At 31.0% G+C, this 20,706-nt stretch overlaps 1 protein-coding gene across 1 annotated transcript in view; it reads left to right on the forward strand.

Moving 5' to 3' along the window:
- SEMA3A (semaphorin 3A) overlaps nt 1-20,706 on the forward strand; it is a 194,634-nt gene that overhangs the window by 81,268 nt on the left and 92,660 nt on the right. The window contains exon 4 of the mRNA XM_006925734.3: nt 537-656. Coding sequence (XP_006925796.1) covers nt 537-656 — 120 coding nt within the window. The remainder of the gene's footprint in view (nt 1-536; nt 657-20,706) is intronic.

A 20,706-nucleotide genomic window follows, 5' to 3' on the forward strand; every position in this document is an offset into this window, starting at 1 on the left:
GGATCTATAGAGCTCACTATCAAGCAGCACTACTGAAGTTCAAAGTCACTCGTCCATCATGATGGGTTAATTTTTGATATTTAAACTTCCTGTTTAAGAGAATATTATATTATCTTTTATTTTTATTTTCTGTTTCCAAAATTAAATTCAAAGCTAATTTTTGCAAAAAGATCTTCACCATTGACCATTGTATTATTTATCTAATTCATTAATTTATCATATGGTTTGCCGTTCCCCTCATATCTAGAAAAGACACCTTTGTTGGTTATCTATAACTTTATTCTATTTTTGTATAAATAAATTATGAATAGTTTTATTAAAAGCATTATAGAAGAATGTATTTTATTTAGTTTTCCCCAAAGTAAGAACTTCTTTGATTTTAGTTCATGTAACAATATGAGCAAATAATAGAATAATAAGCCTTAAAATTGCTGTGAAAAGTACACAAAAGAAATCTGCTCAAGCATCCTTAACCCTAGAGGATATCTCAGTCATACTGACAGCTAGAACTCACCGGTTTTCCTTTTGTCTTACAGAAAGAATGTGCTAATTTCATCAAGGTGCTTAAGGCTTATAATCAGACACACTTGTACGCCTGTGGAACTGGGGCTTTTCATCCAATTTGTACCTACATTGAAATTGGACATCATCCTGAGGTAAAGCTGGCTTTTAAAAAATAGTGTTTGTCCATGACCCCTTCCTATTCAAATGCTTCATTACGAATTTATTCAGCTCATTTAGCTTCTAGTTAGCTATTCAGTGGGACCTACTTCAAATTCAGATGCTGTTATTAATTTTAATCTGTGAATTCAAAAACAATAAGACCATCACTCAGCAATAATTATGGAACAGGAAGAAGGAAAGAAAAATCATTTGCTTTCACCGTGGATTACAGAGTCCAATACATTGTGCAGCAGATGTCAGCAGGCTGAATCTGTACTGTTTTCTCCTTCATTTGTATATTGCCAACTTTCCCCTTTATTTCCATCCTCTGCCAGAAGTGTCTGCCACCCCAGTTGTTTTCTTCTACCTAAGAATTAAAAGGATGCCACATATGTGATCTGCTCTTATGCTTGACAAAAATTATTCACATGTGTGTTCTTGCTCAGCTAAGCATTGTTTTTATATTTTTGGTTATTATTTTGGCGATATGGGGGAAAATGTTTATCTGTTTTCCTAGAAGATGTGTTAGTGAGAAAATTTAGTGAGGAGATTAAATTAGGTAAACTTAAGTAAAAATTGAAATTAGGGGAATATTTAAAGAAATAGTTACTAATGTTGAAAGTAGTTCCACGAATTGGGCTTTCTAATAGCTTTCACTTATATGCTCTTTTATAATGTTTGGCTCAAAATTCTAAGAACAAGAGCATTTATGCAGTGAGAAGATCATTTGTGACAGACTTTTCTTCCAAACTGGAATTCAGAAATACTCAGCAAATACAGGATTTGTTCCTGGAACATTTCTGAAACACTAAAGATAAAATATAATTTACAATTTAGCCACTTCTTTGTAACTTAAACTCCAGACTCTCTCTAAATTTTCTCAGCGTGTCCTAAAGTGATACAAATATGATTTTCAACCCAAAGGCATAGAAATCAAAACCGTGTTGTACCTTTTTGTTTGTTTGTTTGTTTAAGAAGATACCTTAGAGACAATGTGAATTCTAGACTACATATGATTATTGTTACTTTTCTGATGAGTATTTTCTGATGAAAATACTTTCCTTAGGTCTCACCAGTTTAGGCAACTGCTTCTCTTCAGCCTATTTTCCTACTGCATCCTTCCTTTTTCTCTCCCTTATAAGCATATGTGTACTTGCTTACATACCTAAAAGTTTTAAGTAAAAATTAACTTTAAGAAAACAGTTTTACTAAAATTGCTTGTTTCTTGTTGATGAAATTAGGAATAATTTAAAAACTGCTGACTTTGTACACTTAACTCTTTAGCACCTTCTAGATAAATCTCTTTCTCTGTCTCCCTCTCAACTATTTCCTGTTGTCAGGTGCCCTAAAACTTGGGCCTGGGATAATTGTCCCACTTTTTTGTATTCTGGAGATAGCTCTGGAGAATTTTCTCTACATTATACTGTACTTTTTGCACCACCAAGGTGTCATGCTCTACATAGTAATAGAGTCAGGGGAGCTGAGCTTCTAGCACAGGTTAGTGGAGAAGACGTGGGCTTTAGTGTCACATCTGGTTTTGATTTTTTTCTACAGATTACTAGCAGTGGAGTACTGGAAAAGTTACTTAAGCTCTCTGAGACTCTGTCTCACTAGATGTAAAACAAAACCAAACAAATCTGCTTTGAGCCTCAATATTTATATATTTTAAGTGAGAGCTTGACTACTTACCTCCAACTGCCTTCCAACCCTCCTAGCAGAGCCTGACCCATTGACATTGTTTGCTATGGAAACTCAAGGAGTTCTAATCCCATCATTGTTAAAAGCATGTCTTCTGGCCTCAGACTGCAGGGCTTTTGTCCAATCTCAATTCAATACTAGTCGTTTGATATGGAGAAAGCTACTTAATTTTTCTGTGTCTGTTTTCAGTCTAAGAAGTGATAGAGAATGATTTCTACCTCATAGTCGTGAGAGTTTAACGTTGTCGAATAGGCAGTAGATGCTGAAAAAAATGTTTGTTATCATTTTTAAAATATAAATGTACATCTTAGGGCTGAAAGCCATTGCTGTCTTTTATGTTAGTACCTGCCACCTTGCCTCTTAAATGCACTTCACTTCATTGGATTTTGTAAATTATGGCACTGGTCTCTCATTGTTTATAGGCGATTATACACTTATCTCATTTTTCTTCATTTTTCAATTTGAAGCTTAGATAAACTTGATAACCTTAATTTAAAATACCATATATTGTTCCCATATTTTTATTACCCCCCTCAAAAAAAATTGTTTTTGAAGTTGCTATTTAGTAGAGTTCACAGCATATTTCTTCTGCCTTATGGGTAGACGGGGGAATGGGAAGGTACAGGTTCTGGAGCCGTGCCATTGCTCAAGCAAATGGAAGAGGAGGCCAGTTCCTCCATTGAAACAAATAAATAAAGATTCTCATATGATCTCCTTTCTCGTGAGATATTGGGGTGCAAATATTTTCTGAAATTTTAAAGCTCAGAGCCTTTGAGAGGGGTCTACCTTTAGAAGTTCAGTGATCTTGATATGCATGGCAACTATATTTTGAGAAATACTGTTCCAGACTGTTTAGAAGGTCAGTGAGAAGATGATTATGCAATTATCTGGGGAATTTGGAGCAGTCTAGACAGCCTATCTAGGAAATTCTGGAAAAGAAATTATCATGATAGTTTGTCAAGATGACATAAAATTTAATATTCAGTGCTTAAGCTGCCTTAAGAAAGAATCTGCTTTAAATTAATCTATACTGGTTCTTAAAATACTAGCTTTGGATTTAAATAGCTACGCTGTTTGTGAAGTTTGGGAAAAGAGACAATGTGTACTTCATACAGTTAGAAAAAGAATGAGGGTAACGGAAAGCTTGGAAAAGTAAGAAATAAAATAGCAATTAGACCTTGAACAAGATTTTTAGATTAGAGTTCATAAACTTTCATGAAGTTTGAATTTAATAACTTTTATTTACAAGAATGATTTTTCAGAAAGACCTAGGACACATCTTTGTCCTAGATTCTAGTTTGGAAGTAATATGTATACTTTATTGTTACTTGCCTCACACTACATAAAATCATGAAATAGTTTTCTTTTAAAACTTCTGTGCAGGCTTTACATATTACAAATAATTTTATTTTACAGAAAGAATATTTTGCTTTTGCTTTTATCATGGCTTTCATGGACATTTTAATATTCATTTTTGTTCTTTGCAATGTTTTTCCTTTAAAAATAACTCATTGTCTTACCCAGAGTTCCTAAGATTGTTGAAACCCATTGTTAGAAAATGACTTTATGGACTTGCTATGCCAAATGGTCAATAGCCACAGAAATAAAGACATCACTTTTGAAGCAAATCAAAACTTCCTTCATCATTTAATAACTTCAGATCTTGTAGGAGGAAATTAACAATTATTTTTTAAAAAATGATAAACAGTTTGCAAAATAACCTTTTCATTCATTTTTCTAGTTAAATAGACCTTATTTTTTTCAGCGTCCTAGCATTTTAATAGTAATATTTACACTCCTGGATACTGTATTCCAAAACCTACTATTGCTGTATAGTTAATGCCTTCTGACCACAGCACAGTATGTCATTGATTGCTGTATTAAACAGATTTTTCGTTTCCTGTAGTACATTTGGGAATTGGTAGACATATTAACTAACTCCAGTTCTGTAAGATGTGTGTCAATTAATTCTTGGGTATCTGCCAATACTACTTGACACTGCAAACAACTGTCAATGAGGTCACATACTTCATACACATGTGCGTGTTTATCATAAAAATGCATGCAGAGTTCATGGAAGGAATGAAACAGAGCTAGAATACATATAAGTTTTGAATTTCAGCTCTTAGCATCCATGCCATTCAAATGAAAAATGTAAGTCATCCTTAAGAGATAGAATATTCCCAAATGGCTTATAGTATATGGCATTTCCCCTTCAAATTTACATCTGTTAACCAAAAAAAAAAAAAGTATGAATTTAGGAGAAGTATTGCTTTTTGAAGAAGTCTCTGGATGTTTTCTCAAATTCCAAATAGGCTTCTTCTAAGTACTCACAGGAAATCTAAAGAAAGATGGACACAAATGAAAGCTGGAACATATTAACTCTATAAATACTCCCATAATGTCATGATCTCAATTTATGTTAGAACAAAAGGGACATTAAGAAATGCAATGAAGCTTAAGGTCATTTCTACAATGACAACCAATATATCTAGATATAAAATACAATCTTTTGTTTTTCTTTTTCCTTCCGCCAAGAATAAAAGTTTGCTTTTATACAAAACTTTGAATCAAATACTCTTAGTAACAGTCCAGCAGGCCTACGTGCTATTTAAGTGATAGTCCGTGCTCTGATGACTAATTTATAAATATAATCAAACCTCTTCTAATTGAGTTATCTCTCTCAATATTTTATGTTATTTAGTCCAGTGGACACAAGTTTATTTCTATGAGGAAATACTAAAGCTGAGATATTTAGATATCTTGACAAAACAATGAGTAGTTACTTTTGAGTAGGTAACATCTTTTTTTTTTCTTAGATCATACATTAGAGTCTGTATTTACTTTCTAGTAGGCTAACCTAGTTGAGAAAAGTCAGAATTCCTTGGTGATTTCTTCTCGCTACTCATTATTTCCACCAAAGGCAGTGTATCTTTTATTTGCATTACTAATCTGAGCCAACTGTGGTTAGAGCAAGTTCATAATGGTTTCTGTTTTTCTTTCTTTATCTTTCAATACTTGAATCATGTTGAAAGGTGAACCTGAACAAGTTATTGTGTATAATAAAGTTGTTTCCCTGAATATTTAATATATAAACATCAGAGTTATGAGATTAATGGCCTTTTACCCTCTACTACTCACTTGTTCAATTGTACAAAAGCTTTTCTTCCCCCCTGTTTCTCACAGTACTCACTACTTTTTATTCCCTAAATCAATAACATAAAAATAAAAATAAAAATCTTAGCATTCAATTCTTAACTTGTAAGTATTTGGTTTCTTATTTTAACAGATCTGGTTTACCTATTGCCAGAAAAAAGAATTTGGAAAAAATTAAAGAGTTTTCTAAAGGTACAATGATATCATTATGAATTGCTTATTAAAAGACTTACTTTATGTATAGTACTCAATTTCTGAATAGCATCTTCATTCACAACAGATCAATATAGACGTAAGGACTAAATAACATACAGCACATTAACCAATATATATTTTTCTATTTCTTATGAATTATTTGGTACTCATTCTCCATGTAATCTATTCGAAAGGAAATGTTTAGCCATAAAGTCTTTAATTTCTTTCTTTCTTTCTTTTTTTATCAGTATTGCATTTTACAAGAAACACAAAGAGTAATGCCAAACCCCATTGCCTGCTCACCTGTTTGGTCCCTTTCATCTTCTCATTCATTCTTCATCTTCCATGATGACCCTTTCTCTACTTTTGAACTTTGCATTTTCTTTCATTTATTTCTTTTTCTCCTTGCCTAAATTACTTCCTTTGGAACCAAAGTTTAAAAAAGTGGAAATACAGCTTGGATATAGAGGCGAGAAGGAAGGTGTTAGTTTGATATATAAGAACCTTCAGAAAAATAACAGAATAAACAGACAAAATTTCCATAAATCAGAATATATTTGCATCCTCTTGCAATGTGTTTTAAATGGGCATCAGCAAGTTATCTTGCAGATTTATTTTAAACCATGATGGTTCACTTTGATGATAATCTCAAAAAATGATAAAAAACTATATAAGTACATTCTACATTATTTGAACAACTACCTCTTAATCATGTAAAATCTAAAGATCTTAGTGCCCTTATTTGCTTGAAGCTTATCTTATAATTATGTGAGTGCCAAGAATATATTTTTAATTTTCTTGAGCTAGTGAGAAAGAAACAAATGTTGACTTGATATGTAAATAGCGTATCCCCGCCAAGTAAAGGCCAAAGTAAGGTCAGTGTGGGCTATTTGAAGTAAGATTTTGCTGTGGTTCACATAGAGAAAAATGGTTAGAGAATAAAATCATCCCAGAACACAGAAGAGGGTAGAACTGTTAGCCCCAAAGACTGTATCTTCTGGTCAGTTGAACCACATTAACGTTGCAAGGTGTTTACTTTTAGGATACACAACAATATCATTGTCATATTGCATTCATATTGCCTATTAGCTTGCTAAAATTATATGGCAGTAGCAAATTCATGGAGTCCTTTATAAAGCAGAGGTGATATTATAATCAGGGAGCTATTTTTCAGGAAAAGAAGTGCTAGGATACCCCATAGAAAGAGTTGCTTTCTGTTTCTATTAATTCCCTCTCTATATAAGCTAGGTGTTGAACAAAGTTCTTTCCCTCAGACACAGGAGTAGTGGTAATGTTCTGCAATCAAAGAAAGTTGTAATTCTTTTTACACAAAGGGAAAATCTAAATATTTAGTATTGATACATATATACTTGAAATACAGCGCTTAAAAATATTTTAAAAATTATTGAGTTTTCTAACTTTCATTCAAAGTAAGTTTAGCACTGAAACATGTCCTTTCACTTTTTCTTAATATTTTAATCATGTAATATTTCAAGAACACAGAAAAGTCTAGATATCAACATATGTAGATGGAATTCTAAATTCTCTAATAAACAGAAAATACTTAATATTATATGACATAAATTATCAAATAACTGAAGATAAGTATATTTTTTATTCCATTTTGCTCTATGTAAATGGACCTTACAAACTATCTCTGCCTATAAAGATATTGTAATATGAACATATTTGAGGAGGGAAAAGCTTTATTTTTACTCAAATTTAATTTTGTACTTATGAATGTTTAGAAATTTCAGCTAGAATAAATATGTTTGAAGAAATATATATTTATGTGAAGGGACATCCTTTAATCATTGCCTAAAATAGTGAATGGCATAGCCCTTCAACTTCCATTTAACAAAATTATTTCTATCTGCATATTTTGCTATTAAACTTTAGTAATTTAAATCCATTCCTATGTAAGTGCTAGAAAATTTGGTAATATTTTAAGAATACAGCTTTGAGATTTTACATTTACATACATTGTTTCGAATTGTCAGAAATCAAACTTCATAGTATGACTACTTTCCATTTTTACTTTATTTTTATTTTTTAGTCTGCCATTTTAATTTAATTGTGCATTGTTGGTCACTGAAAGCAATCGCTGGAATTGCTGAGTGGTTAAAAAGGGAGCCTAATGGGACCTAAAATTAATTCATAGGTTTGTCACTGATTCATTGTGTGTGTGACTTTTGCTGCCTTTGAAATGACAGTAAACTAGTCTCCTCAACATTATTATATCTCAAGATTTCTCTTGTGATATAAAAATACTTATCTAATACATGCTATGTATACTCACTTAAGAAAATAGGTTACTGATTAAGTATAAGACTGGCTTCTATTTCGAGTTATCTCACTTGAGATTATCACAAAGCTTTATACAGAGGCTAAAAGTCTGGATTGTTCTAGTGTTGCAAATGTAGTTTTGTATACATGCCAGAGCTCAAGCTCCTTTTAAGTGCTTTTATTCTGGCAAACTTTTTTTCTTTTGATTTATATTTTGTTGGCATTTAATAGTTGTCTTACCTCATATTTAAATTACTTAACCCAGAAAAGATAGATATGTAGCATCCCACATTTACTTGCCCTTAGCTGGCCTAAATCTTGGAAGCAAAGTTTTCAAGGAGAAATACCTTTCTTGGTATTATGTCATGCTATATAGCAATCGTAAATATCGCCTTGATACTACATCAAATTTTTGCAACAGGAATATGGAATTTTTTTAATGTATGCTAAAATTTCACAGTATCTTTAGTATATGTAAAAAAAATTCTAGAATAGGGTGTAATAACTTATCGACAGAGAAATGGGAAAAGATTATGTAAGTGCTAAGCAAACTATTACCTTTTTTACATGCAAACATCCAGAAAACTGGAGGTGAACTGATGTACTCTAATTTGTGGAGTATATCAGGGGCAATCTGTTGTTTCCAGTCTCTTGATTAAAATAAACTTTCTATCTTGTACTTATCTAAGTCTGAAATTTTCAATAATCTCCTAAGACTTATTTTCAACTATACTCCTAAGAAAAATATTTCAATTTGGAAGATTTCAGTACAAAAAAATGTAAGTTGGAAAATTTGATATACTCATAACTACTTAAACCCAATACTACACTGAACACAAAGCTCAGCAATATCTGATATCTTATTTTTTTAAAAAACTATATGTCCAGCAGTTAAATTGTGACCACAATTTCCATAAAATTCTTGCCCAAATATACAGTTGTAAAATACTGTAGCTTACTATTACTATGTAACTCCTGTAATTCCTATCCCTCATTTTATAATATAGTACATTTAAACTCAGTTTGTTTAAATAGTATTCTAAAATCCCACACCTACTTAGTGGTAAAAGCTGAACTTAATTCTCCTGACAACTAATTCAGAGTCCTTTCTATTATACCACATTGCCTTCGCTCTTACTGCCAAATGTATAAAAGCACATGAAAAACGTGTACCTCAAACTGTTTATAAATTTTTCTTCCAAAATTAAAATAAAATGAGTAAGTAACATTAGGCAATTATTTTTAGAAGATAGTCGTCTTTTACTTTTTTTCCATCATGCATGTATGATATAATTACAAAATATCTCACGTAATTTCAGGGAAAATTTTTATGATTTTTCACAAAATATTTATCTATTGAACATGATTCAATTGCTTCTTCAAAATAGATACAATTTGAATATGGTTTCAATATTTTTCACTAATTTTTTTTTATTTTCGTAAAAGTAGCTGGATTTAAGATGATTTCTATTGGAGCAATCAACACATATCCAATATTATCAAAGAAAATAATTGAAAACATTAAGAAAGCAACCTGAACAGAAAAACCATGCAAAATTTCACCCACACACCTCTGCATACAATGGACAGGAATGACCGAATGCTTTGATCTCGGATAACATGAAAGAGTAAAAGAAAAAAAAGGCAACATCTGTTAGAAAAAGTTTAATGAGCAGGGTGGATTCTAGTTGAGTGTTGACATAGAGCATGAGGAAAAAAAAAGATAAAATGCAGAAACAAAGTTATTTATAGTCTCACAAACCTCAATAGGTACAAAGAGATAAATTCTGTTTAGAAAAAAGGTAATAAATGCAGTTTAATTTATATTTAAAATATAATTCCTGCAGTAAGTCCTCTACAAATGTTTTCAATGGAAAATATTTATATATAATATTGTATATCTATATATACAATCTTTGTATATAAAACTACATATAATATATAGTATGTGTGTGGTTGTGTGTGTTTATATTCATAGTAGATGGCAATATCTTAGAAAAATTATGAGGGTGCAATATAACAAATAAAAGCAATTTAGAATACCTGAACATATATTTGTAAATATAGACTCTAGTCCATTTTCTATTTAAGGAAATAAATATCTGTTGTGGGAAAAGTGATTGTTTTGAAATGGATCAGTTCTGTATATGGCTGGAATTGGCCTGGGCATTGTCCATCACTCAAGTATTGCAGATATTCAAAGCAAATCTATTTTTATCACTACTTTATAAATTTGAGACACTTTCCGGTTTGTGAGTTACTGTATCCCAAAGGGTAGTAAGTGGTATTTGTTCTGATGGTTTGATTTTTAAAACTAATATCATATTATGCTGTTTTAAGTATAAATTCCACTCTTATATAACAGTGTTTTCTAGAATTCTGAATATTACAGCAGCCATTCCAAACTGCATATCTGGTAGATAACACGGACATGTGTGGCATTCTCTTATGAGCATGCCCTTCATTATCTGTGTAAGAATATTCTGGAATACAAGTGATTATAATAATGACATTAGAGCCTTAACCTTGAAAATTAATGACAACAGAGACTTAATGTTGACTTGGCTATAATTTCTTTAAAAATATGAATAAAAAAGAGAACTTTTGAAAATGTACATACTTTAAGGTTAGAAAAGTGAGCTATGTTTGAGGTCATTGAAAGTGAATCATGGGCAAAAACTAGCAAGAAACCATAGTCTTAGATGTAGTAAGAAAGTATTTATGAAACAAAAAAAGAAAGATGCTTCCCTCTATGACCATGCTTGTGTGTAAGAGATTAAGTAGACTCTTGCTAGACACTAGACCAGAGGTATAAAGGTCGCCCAGACATATGGTTACACTTGATGAAAATAATATTCTTAACTCAGATCCCACTTCACTCCTCTTCCTCAGTGTCATCATTTGGCCTGTTTAATCAGGTTTTCCACAGTGAGGCCAGAGCTGTCAAGCTTAGCATCTTGACACCCCCTTGCCTCCTTTTAATCCTAGCAATTAGGGAAATCTACTTTTTGGTCTTGGACTCTCTTATCTCTGTATCCTTTTTGAACTGCTCTTCTCTTACCCTCTCCTGACACTCTGAAGTTCCTTTTCTTCTTTCAGTTCCTTTTCATTCTGAGTTTCTTTCTTCTAGGTCTTTACACTTATTGTTTCTATTTCCTGGACACATCTTCTCTCACGTAGTTGCTTTAATAAATCTCTCTTATCTCTCTGATCTCAACTCAAGCATTACTTCCTTAGAGCAAGCTTCCCCGACTTCTTTTGTATTGTAGACAATATTATTATTTTATATACTCTCATAGCAACATGGGCAAGGAGGTAGTTAATAGGTACATATATTGCAGTAAGTTCTATAATAGGGATTAGATAATTGTCTAATTAAATATTTGCAGTTAGGATTCATGTCACAATCTTTGAACTGTTATGGATCGCTTCTCTAACTCTCAAGGGTTAATATTCTTTGTTTTACTTGTATAAAAAACCATAGGTGCAAATTAGAATGAGAATATGAAATTAAAATTCCCAGCCAGTTTGAATCCTTAGATAAATAACACCAACAGTCTTTTTAAAAATGTGTACATACTCCATATTTCTGTATAAGCCATTTTATACATTTAACATATACCACCACTTTCATGTCAGGAATAATCTATACTGATTAACATACAACTATGCTGAAATTTTAGCACTTTTTTTTATGTTGATAAAATTGTTTTATTCCTCATATGCATATAGTCTAAGTAGAGAACAGATTTAAGTGGAATTTTCACAATAACATTTATACAGATCTGCAATTGAAAGTTATCCTGCTGTTAGAGCCCTTATGTAGGAAGTCGAGAAAGAAATAATTGCATGATATATGTGACTAAACTTAAAGGAAGAAAAGAAGAAAAGAAAGGGGAAGAAGGGAAGGAAGAAGGTACAAATGGAAGGAGAGAAAGTGAAAAATAAGGAAGAATGGAGGGAATAAAGGAAGAAATGCGTTTTAAAATCTGTTTTTATAAAACAAGTTGAGCTAACAATGAGTAGATTGCATGATAATAGTAAAAATAATATATCATTAATTTTTATTTGGGGCCTGTTGTTCAATTAGAATAGAAATTCTTTGTAGACTTCAATACTTTGAATCAATTATGACAATTAAAGATTCTTTGACTGCTCTCACTCATAACATAACATTTATTTTAAAACTACATTTCATTCCTGAAGAGTAATACACAGGAAGCAATAAATATAATGAGAGATGTTCAGCAGCAGCCTTTTCCCTGACAGTGTAGGGCAATGGGAGTTTTAAGGTAAGAGGGCAAAGGAGACAAGTAGAAGGCAAAGGCAGAAATATGTGCACATTAACATTCAAATGATAACTGAAGGCAGTATTACAAGAAAACTATGCTTTATTGTTTGAGTTTAAAATTAAAGCTCTCTGAGGATGAAGGTAAATTTTATTTTGGTAAACGAATTGACTTTCATCTTTCCTCATCAGGATTTCATTGGCAGGAGATGACACAACCTGCTTAACAATCAGGTATTTCAGAGGTTAAACAGTTTGACAGGAAGCAAGTTTCCTTGACTCACTTTAAATGCCCTTTTTTCCTCTTTGTGAACAGCATACATTTGGCATGTATAAAACATTAATTCACTAATACTTTCATAGAACAGACTGTGGATTGACTAAAATTCAGACTTTAGAATTTAGCAGTATGTACAGAGTTATGTAAAAATACAACCTACTTATTTGTCTATTGGGGAAAATGACATTATAATATCATGGCATTTAATTTTGTCCGTAACTTACTGATTTAGATTCTGGATAAAGCATCTTAGAATTCTACAGTGCTTGACAGGCTAGAGAAGGAGAATTATAATCAAAATCACTGCCTGGTTTGACAGACTGAAAATAACTGAAGTCAGCTCTTCACTTATGAGTTACTAATAAATCAGTACAATTCTGGATATTCATGGTGAGAAAAGTATGGATATTGCCTAAAACAGGAGACAAAGTATATCAATTTTCTCTAAGCCTGGTTGAGTTTTAGTTGGATTAACCACGATGTAAGCTAGATTGAAATTTAATTACATAATTTTACTTCAAAGAGATAATGCAATCAAATGTATTTAACCTAGTAAAACACTTTGCTGAATAGATTCTGAATTGTGACACTAAAAACTTCTCATTCTAAATCACCCCCCACCTCTCCAACTTAGCGTTCTGTATGATAATGTGTATGCTTTCAGTTTGGAATTTTTCTCTTCAGGTTAGATATGAAATATGTAGTATTTTGTATAAAAGCATATTTTCTTTGTCAGTCTACACAATTCTCTACAGCACAACTTCTGACAACTTTTAGACACTTGATAATATTTATTAAGTAAATGAAGAGCCATTAGTATCAGCATAGTTATTATGATTTTAAAGGTATTGATTTTAAAGTGTTGTTTTTGATAGGAACAAATCACTTAGTTAAAAGCATGTATTTGGTCCCACTTTGACTATTTTCTTTTATTCCAAGAATAAGCTTAAATGCCATTTTGCATTTTTTCTTCAACTCTGTCATGTATTTCTTTTTCTTTGCATTTGAATTGAATCCTTCGTTCTTGCAAAGAAGACATTCTATTTCCATATGGTAGGCTATTTCTGCACATATAGAGACAAATCATCTCTAAACATTGTGCTACCTGCCCATTTTTCAAGGAGCAAACAATAAAGAATATATGTTTCAGAAATAGAAAGGAGGGTATCTCATGATTTAGCAGTCAAATACTAGATATTTGTCAAATTCCTACATATTTATTAAAAAACATCTTTTCCTATGAGATATTTAAACTGACTTACCTAATCCCTGAAAGTCCATGATTTTGCTTACAAAGTTCTTACTAACTTTTTTCCCAATCAAACATCATATCTGAGAACTATATGCACTTAGAGCTCCACTGCAATCTAAAAAATAAAAATAATATTTTATAATATTTAATTTATTTTATTCCTCAGAGAATATATGGAATCAAACTTAAAAATGTTTCAAAATTTTCAAAGATAATTTCTCATTTATATTCTGTGATAGGACAGTTCTAACTTAAAATTTTTTCATGTTATAAAAATAATTAGATTTTCAAACATATTGTCCTAAGAATGATTTTTTAAATGTCTTATTTACTTTATCCCTATATGTCTGTTAAATATTTCAAGTTTGAAAATAAATTTTGTATTACCAGTACATTACATAACCTTTCACCTTTAGAGCTGCATAATTATAAAAGAAGAACTGAATTTGTAAAATGTACCCTATAATGATTTTATCATAAGAATTTCTAATAACTACTTTGAAGAAATGACTATTTCTTGATATTTGAAATTACAGTATAACTTTATGTGATTTAAATATGTGTCATTTCAAATAATTGCAGGTTATAGACTGTTAAAAGGTTATCTTCAAACCTATCAGTAAGTTTAATATTCTCTATTTTTTACCATGAAACAATATTTGCAGAACAGCATTTGTCAAAATATTAAAAGTTGACAAGTTTTGTAGATTTGTAGCTATGAAGTTAAAAATACTATTTTTGAAGACTACCACTAGTAAAGATTTGCTTTATTTTAAAAACAGCAACACTTGAACCAGTTATAGTAATGGCAACATGTGTAACATATATTCTTTGGCAAATGGAATACCAAACAGAGCACTGATAGCTGAACTAAGAGTTGCGATTTCTGTTCCTATTTAAGGGGAAGTAGTTTAGACTACCCTGAAAACATATTGCAAAATAGTACTTGAGATGACTGTTTACATACAATTTTTCACCGAGTGGCATTCTTTTTTCCTAATAGCTCTAAATTGACTCGTCATTGGGTCTTAGGAGGATTTTTACTTCAGTGACTTTTTTTTACTTAATATAAGCTCAAAAAGTCAAGCAAATAACTGCTTTTCTCATTATTTCAATGCTGAAAATTTTGTAGTTCTAAAGAACATTCAGAGCACTTACAGACGCTTCTAACTACCACTTGTGTCATGTTATAATAGTGCTAAATAAAATTAAACTATATAAGACAGGAATCTTGCCCTTAAATAACTCAGAATTTAGTTAGTTACATAAAACTGTTAGAGTCAACAGACATATTTTCAACAAATACTTCTTTTGTGCTCATTTTATAATGATAGTAACATTATGGATTTACAGTTAAAAGATAAATTTGGAATGTTTTCTGCTCTCAGAACTGCATGGGCATTTGGGAAAGAAATAATATGTAACATAAAGCAATGACCAATTATAATATAGTTATGTACAAAGTGCCACAGCTGCTCTGATTTTGAAATATCCAATTTTGCCTGAGTATTTGAGCTACTTCCAAAAATGATCAAGACATGAATAAGGTCATTATAGAAAATGGGAAGAACAAAGGAAGGCACAGAGGAACAAGAGTAAAACAGAATGCAAAAACATAGATGAAGGTCAATGATAATGAAGGAATATAACATAGCACAATACGTTTTCAAGAATAAAGGTCATTAGAAATGAAATGTTCAGGAAAGGTTTCAACAGGATAGTGATAACAACAATAATAATCAAACAACAATTATAAACTACTATTTTTGAATTACTTCTGAACATTTTTCTCTGTAACGTCTGTTTATTCCCCAGATCTCCACTTAGCTGTCCTCTCAAGGAAAGCTTCTCTGGCTACCTCATTTCTGGTTCCCACTTAAGTTAAATCACCATATTATTTTTCATATGATAGTGTCCTTTAGAAATATTTTACATTAAAATACATGAATGTTGTATAAGTATTTGTTTAATGTCTATCTTCCCTACAAACCGTAAGTGCCAGAAAACTGATATTGTTTGTTTTGTTCAGCTCTGCAACCCCAGTCCCTAGCATGAGGTAGAATCATGAAAAATACTGTAGAAATTCATGATTACATATTCAAACCTGTTTCTCAGGTCTATCATTTGTTACACAGGCCGCTGGTTATCATTTTTGAGCACAGGAAGAAACAAGTTAAGACAACTTATGGTAGAGCAAGATTAGAGATAATAGTTCTTTCTTAGAATGTTTTCTCAGTACACAAACCACATCATTTTTGCTATGAATTTTAAAAAATCGTATGTTTTATGTAGCAGCAACTTGAACAGTTAAGCCTATTATCTTCTATTATAATACTTTGGTCATGCATATAATTATTATAAATTCCAGTTCTGTTAATTATTAGTTGTACTGCATGGGGCATAAGCAGTCTCCTTAACTGTCAAATGAAGAAAATAATATCATCCTCATAGCTTATTTGTAAAGAATATAAATATGATATAAAAACAACAATAATAAAAATAATAGCAAAAAATGTATATATTATTGTCACATAGGAGAAAATATCCTAGAGAGGTAAAAGACAGTCACACGACAACAGAGCAGCTCAAACGCCGGTGCTCTAATTCCAGAGAATGTGAATGTATATGGTACATGACCTAGCGCTTTCCTATGCGCTGCTGCGATTTAATGGTAGTACAGAGAGAAGGCTGGCAAAGACAACAGAAGTAGTAGTGACTGTAGTAGCCACATCAACAGCAGCAAGCTTTATACCTTTGATGTTCATGTTATGGTTCTATGAAGTTATCAAGGAAACACACAGAGAATTTATCATAGCAACGGGCAGGGAAATAAGACAAACGGCATTGCTCTGACCTCTTCTCTAATTTTGTGCAGTTGTTTATCTTTAGGAATTGAAACAATTATAATGTGTCCAACAATAGAGGAAAAGAAAACCACAAAAATTATATGGAAGGCAAATTGTATAGTCTTGGTTGACCATAAATTTAAAGTTCAGATGTACTTCTCTCTTCCCCAAAAACTGATGTGTCAGAGCTTCTGATTGACAACTAGCTGTGTCTTCCTGATAACCTATCATATACATCTTTTCCTTTTTGCTTTTTTTTATTTTTAAAAGGGCAAAGGAAATACAAAATATTAGCGGAGAATGATGATTTCATTTATTTTAAAAGTGTAAGGAAGTCACAAGAAATTAGAGTGATATGAGGAGATGCTTAAGATGAAATTAATTTTATAGTACAATTAGTTCAACAGATGTGTTCCATGTTTTGTAATTGTCTCACTGTTTGTTAAATGTTATTGAATTTTTATCTGCAAAAAAATATTATATTTTCAAAATTTCCAGTTGTGCTATAGTTTAGAACTTTAATACATGAGTCAATATATTTCTCAACTTAATTCCTCTCATATTTCTCCTTACTTGCTTGATCTTGTGGCAGTTTTCAGTTCCATTTGTGTTCACTCACTGCCCTCATTCCAGTCCACCAGCTATTTTTTCCACCCAAAACAGAGTTTAAGATTTTAGTCAGTTTCAAAGCTCTGTGTAATATGATATCCTCCTACATCTATGTTCTCATTTCCTACACACCCCCTCTCATCCTCCCTTGGTTCCTCCTGAATTTCAATATAGTCCATTGATGAAGTTAGCTAAAAAATATTTCCTTCCAAATGTAGCATCCTCCCTCGCTACTATTGACATATTCTTAATTCTTTCCATCTCGCCAGAAACCCACATCGTTACACATCACATAAACATTTTCAGGTTTCAACATTAACCTTATTTTTCTTGATGGCATTATCTTTGACAATGAATAGAGACAGTGAATAGCAGCTTACAAGTAGGTTTTCAGAATATTGGACAGTGTATACCTATAAAGACTATAATTCACTTGCTGTTGAAAGCAGATTCCTACCTTATTTTGCTCCTATTCTGAAATTTTGAGTTAAGATTAGGATATTTGAGGCAAATTAGTGTTGTATCTTTTTATTAATCAACTAGAGAGCTGCCTAATTTTTCATTTTTTCCTAAATGTATTACCTTGGCATTGGCAAAACTTGAGTGTTTTCAAATAAAGAGGAGTTAGATTTCTAACATACACTACACCTGGGAGCATACATTTAAATGATAAGAGACTAAGTGCAAATTTCCAAAAAAATAAATTTTAAACCACAAAATAAAGCAACTCTCAAAAGCATTTTGTCTCTTTTGGGAGAACTTTTATAATATCCTACAGAGCAGCACTCTTTATACTGCTAACCATTTAACATACTAGATGAATCCTCTCCCACAAATCCTTGCAATTCCATATTAGCTATGAATCATTTAAACAAGGTGGATTTGGGGGATTATTTTATCATTTATGGAAAATTAGAATAACTAGATCATGCCATAGCAATTTCACTTAATTTCACTTAATTTGTTAATTTAATAACATTTCTCAATTCACTGTCTTAGTTTAATTATCCAGCAAGCTGATTGACCTCCTTTATGTTTTCAAATGGTTCTGAGTGAGAATTTTTAAAGCAATTTGTACAAAATTACACTTCATTAGATAGATAACACTTTTCTTCTGGTCATTATCATTATCTTAATTATATAATTACTTGTAAATAAAATATAAATATAATTTTATTTTACAGCTATTTGGTCATTTACTCAAAATATGTATGATAATTTCATACATGGAAACAATAGCCAGATAGTCATTTTCTGGTCCTTATGATCATTTTTTTAAAAGCATTATGAAAATTAACAAAACTTAAGAGACTTGAAAGAGATAAATTGAGAACTGCAGCAAAAGTATAAATTATTCTATAAAATTAAATCAGACTCAAAAAATCAAAAGTCATTAAATGTATAACCAGCTGAAATTTTATTGAACTGGTTGTACATCTAAGCCTACCACACACACACCACTTGTATGATCCCTGATGCTCGGCCAAGCAGAAATCTGAACTTGAAACAAGTCAACAAAAATAAGTATAAGATAATTGTAATGACACCTGAGATGTAGGTTACATTGCTTATAGAATTAACTATGAATTTAGGAATAAATATTGTAACAATCCACAAAGAGTAAGAGGTAGTATTATTTGGTGGAAAAGATTCTAAAACTAAGATATTAAATAATCACCTTTTTCTCTCTGAACTTCAGTGATTTTATCTGTTTTAATGGGTTATGTATAATAGTAATATTAATAAATCTAAACTACCTAGAAGTTAGAGTTATAATTCACATTTGAGTCAGTCATCATTTTGGTTTTATTTACATTTATTATATTCAATTTTAAAGAAACATGCACATTTGAAAAAATGCAGTTTCAAATTATTATTTAGTTAATAATATTAGTATTTAGTCAATTATATTAGTAAATATTAGTACATATGTACATTTATATGTAAATTTATATGTAGTAAATATGTATTTTGAAACATCTCTTATAAAATCTCTATTATTTAATGCCCTTTAATATAAAAATAAAGTAGAAAATATTATCACAAATTGCTTTATTTACCAAAATAATTTTAAACAATCAATTTTCAGTCAAATTTAGACCTGGTTTGCATTTTGACGATCTATGTTTTTTAAATGTTGTTATATATTTCTACAAAGAGAAATGTGCCACTGCTTGAATTCTAATATCAAATTTTGAAGATGAAACTTTATATTTTATTATAACTGTAATAATATAGTAATGAATAGCACTAGCAATTGATATAATATATTATTTAAGTGATAATGAAAAATCAAGTGAGATTTGAATATGTATTTTTTAAGATATGAATGACTGCTGTGAGAGCATGACATATGCAATATTTTAATTTTGCCACAAAATCAAAATGTAGTTTCTCTATCTACATGAAGATTTTGGATGGCTTCAATTTCTTGTGATTTTGAATTAATAGCTGATTTATAAGAATTCCTTGAACTCAAAAGCTAATAGCATTATAGACTTTATCTGTAGATTTTCTATATTTGAGATGCTCCTAGATTTTTCTTGGTCATTTCTTGAAGAGGACCTGAGTAATAAATTTTTATGAGCTTAATAGAACATATCCTTTTCTTTTTAAATTAAGAAACACTATTTTATGCAACATCATAAACAAAGATGACTAAAAGAAAATATGTTTCTCAAATAGCCTTCGTTTAGTAATACAGGATTCTTCTATGAGGACAATAACATTAGAAATGACCTAAATTCCTTGGGATTTGGTACTCCACAATATAACAATGCCATTTTCATTATCTTTCTCACTCCTGTTAAATCATCTTGAGCTTTTTTCACTTTCCACTTCCTGCCACTTATTGTTGTTCCTTAGTTTTATAGCTAGACTACATCCCAAATAATTCACAATCTAAAAATGAATGAAATATATTCGATATATTCTACTGTTTAAAGCATATACTTCTTGTTCTGTGTGTGCTGGCACACAACACTAAAGTGGATAATTAAGGTGATGATAAAACAGAAGGGAAGGGAGTATCATTAAAGCAAAACTGTGGGGCAGATAGAAAAGGTACTCAAAAGATAGAATCTTTCTTTTTTTAAGTATTTTTCTTTTGTCCTTGGGGCTAGCCATTCTCAATAGTGTTCTCAATAGTGTTAGAAAGAAAAAAAAGGAAGGGGGCAGAAATTGAAAACAGGGATCTCTACTCAATTTCATAATTAAATAAAAAAAATGTTTTGTTTTTTTGCCCTTTAAAGTGTAAGTTATAGTTTTTGTGCATGTATCTATAACCTAAATCGCATGGTTAAGAAATATTTTAAAAGAAAATATTAAGTAGTTCACAGATTTATATGTAATATATAACATATTGAGGTCAAATATACAGAATATACGCATATATATGTACATGCATATTTATAAGCATATATGTGTGTGTGTG

This window comes from Pteropus alecto, unplaced genomic scaffold, assembly GCF_000325575.1.
Source record: "Pteropus alecto unplaced genomic scaffold, ASM32557v1 scaffold69, whole genome shotgun sequence".
Taxonomy (NCBI): Eukaryota; Metazoa; Chordata; class Mammalia; order Chiroptera; family Pteropodidae; genus Pteropus; species Pteropus alecto.